The 1861-nt window shown below is 44.2% G+C and overlaps 1 protein-coding gene across 1 annotated transcript; it reads left to right on the top strand.

The window, feature by feature from the left end:
* The first annotated feature begins 200 nt into the window (after positions 1 to 200).
* LOC128584805 (histone H3.3A-like) lies at positions 201 to 780 on the top strand. Its single transcript, XM_053589963.1, has one exon. It carries the CDS (start codon positions 330 to 332, stop codon positions 738 to 740), a length of 411 nt encoding a protein of 136 aa, XP_053445938.1. The 5' UTR covers positions 201 to 329; the 3' UTR covers positions 741 to 780.
* Positions 781 to 1861: the final 1081 nt, after the last annotated feature.

The following is a 1861-nucleotide window of genomic DNA, read 5'->3' as shown; positions in this document are numbered from 1 at the left end:
ATGGCTAAGGACATGCTAGACAGAATATTCACTACATTTTTGACAATAGTGTGAGGAAAGAGTAGCTATTTTGCCAGTGTGACTGTACATAAACACAAACTTTAGCTATGGCAAAGTAGCAACGTATATCACAAAATCTTCACCTATATTTCAGACACAAGTCCACTTCCAGGAATGTACCTTAAAGAAATGATCAGGCGCAGAGCGATTTGGTCGGTCGTTGGGAAAGCATCATTTCTTTGCTGGGCGACTGCGGCTCTTCATCGGGTACCAAAAGCGGCGCAGCGCTCTGAGAAGTGGCCTAAAACTTGGGCGTTGGGTAAAAGAAAATGGCTCGAACCAAGCAGACCGCTCGTAAATCCACTGGTGGGAAAGTCCCCCGCAAACAGCTGGCCACCAAAGCTGCCAGGAAAAGCGCTCCCTCTACCGGCGGGGTGAAGAAACCTCATCGCTACAGGCCCGGCCCCGTGGCGCTCAGAGAGATTCGTCGTTACCAGAAATCCACTGAGCTGCTCATTCGGAAGCTGCCTTTCCAGAGGTTGGTGAGGGAGATCGCCCAGGATTTCAAAACCGACTTGAGGTTTCAGAGTGCGGCCATTGGTGCACTTCAGGAGGCTAGTGAAGCGTACCTGGTGGGTTTGTTTGAAGATACTAATCTGTGTGCCATCCACGCTAAGAGAGTCACCATCATGCCCAAAGACGTCCAGTTGGCTCACGGGATACGGGGAGAGAGAGCTTAAGTGAAGGCAGTTTTTATGGTGTTTTGTAGTAAATTATGTAAAATACAAAAAAAAGAAATGATCAAATTATTTATTATCACTAACAATGGAAAACAAATTGTCATCAATAGTGAACTGGTTAATTTAATCCTGGCATGTCCCAACAAGGAGGTAGATCCTTTTGTGCTGTAATATAAAGAGACTATGATATGTTTTAAGATGTCCACAGTATATCACAACATACTGAACAAAGCAGTTTTTAGATAGGATGTGTGATTTTTTATATGTATATGTATTATATATTATACATTTTTAAAAACAAAAGTTGGGAAGAAGAGAGGAATAATACAAACACACAAACATGTACAGCACAGCTTTGCAATGGGCTGGGGAAAGAGAAAAGAAGAACTTGGGAATTTCAGTTCAATTTTCTTAGTCAATGCTTGAATTTTTTAAAAAAAATGTGTAGTCAGTTTACTGACTGGACATGCTGGATTTGATAAATTACAAAAAGAAAACAGCCTCATTTTTCTGCCATCACTTCCTTCAAATGTTTTTTCTCCTTAAGATGAGGGATATTTAGGGCTGATCCCACAGAAGTGATGGAAAAACACAAAACAAAAATGTTTTCCATCTTAAAAGTTGTGCTCCAGGGTGGCGCCTGTGGCTCAGTGAGTAGGGCACCAGCCCCATATACCGAGGGTAGAGGGTTCAAACCCGGCCTCGGCCAAAACTGCAACCAAAAAATAGCCGGGCGTTGTGGCGGGCGCCTGTAGTCCCAGCTGCTCGGGAGGCTGAGGCAAGAGAATCGCTTAAGCCCAAGAGCTGGAGGTTGCTGTGAGCTGTGTGAGGCCACGCACTCTACCGAAGGCAGTACAGTGAGACTCTGTCTCTACAAAAAATAAAGTTGTGCTCCAATATAATTCCAAACATTAATCTTCCATTCTAATTTAGTTTCTCCCTCCCATTACAACACAGCACAAGTGTAATCTCTGGCATGAAACAGAAGTGTCCTTTCATTCCCCTATCCGCCGCTTTCCCTCTATCCCCTGAACTGCCTCTTTTCTCTAGAGTCTGCGTAAGGGGAAAAGGGCTGAGGCAGACATGGACAGGATTGTTTCTCTTAGCTGGCACTGTCTGGA

This window comes from Nycticebus coucang, chromosome 1 (genome assembly GCF_027406575.1).
Source record: "Nycticebus coucang isolate mNycCou1 chromosome 1, mNycCou1.pri, whole genome shotgun sequence".
Classification (NCBI taxonomy): domain Eukaryota; kingdom Metazoa; phylum Chordata; class Mammalia; order Primates; family Lorisidae; genus Nycticebus; species Nycticebus coucang.
This window is presented reverse-complemented; position numbering and strand designations above follow the sequence as displayed.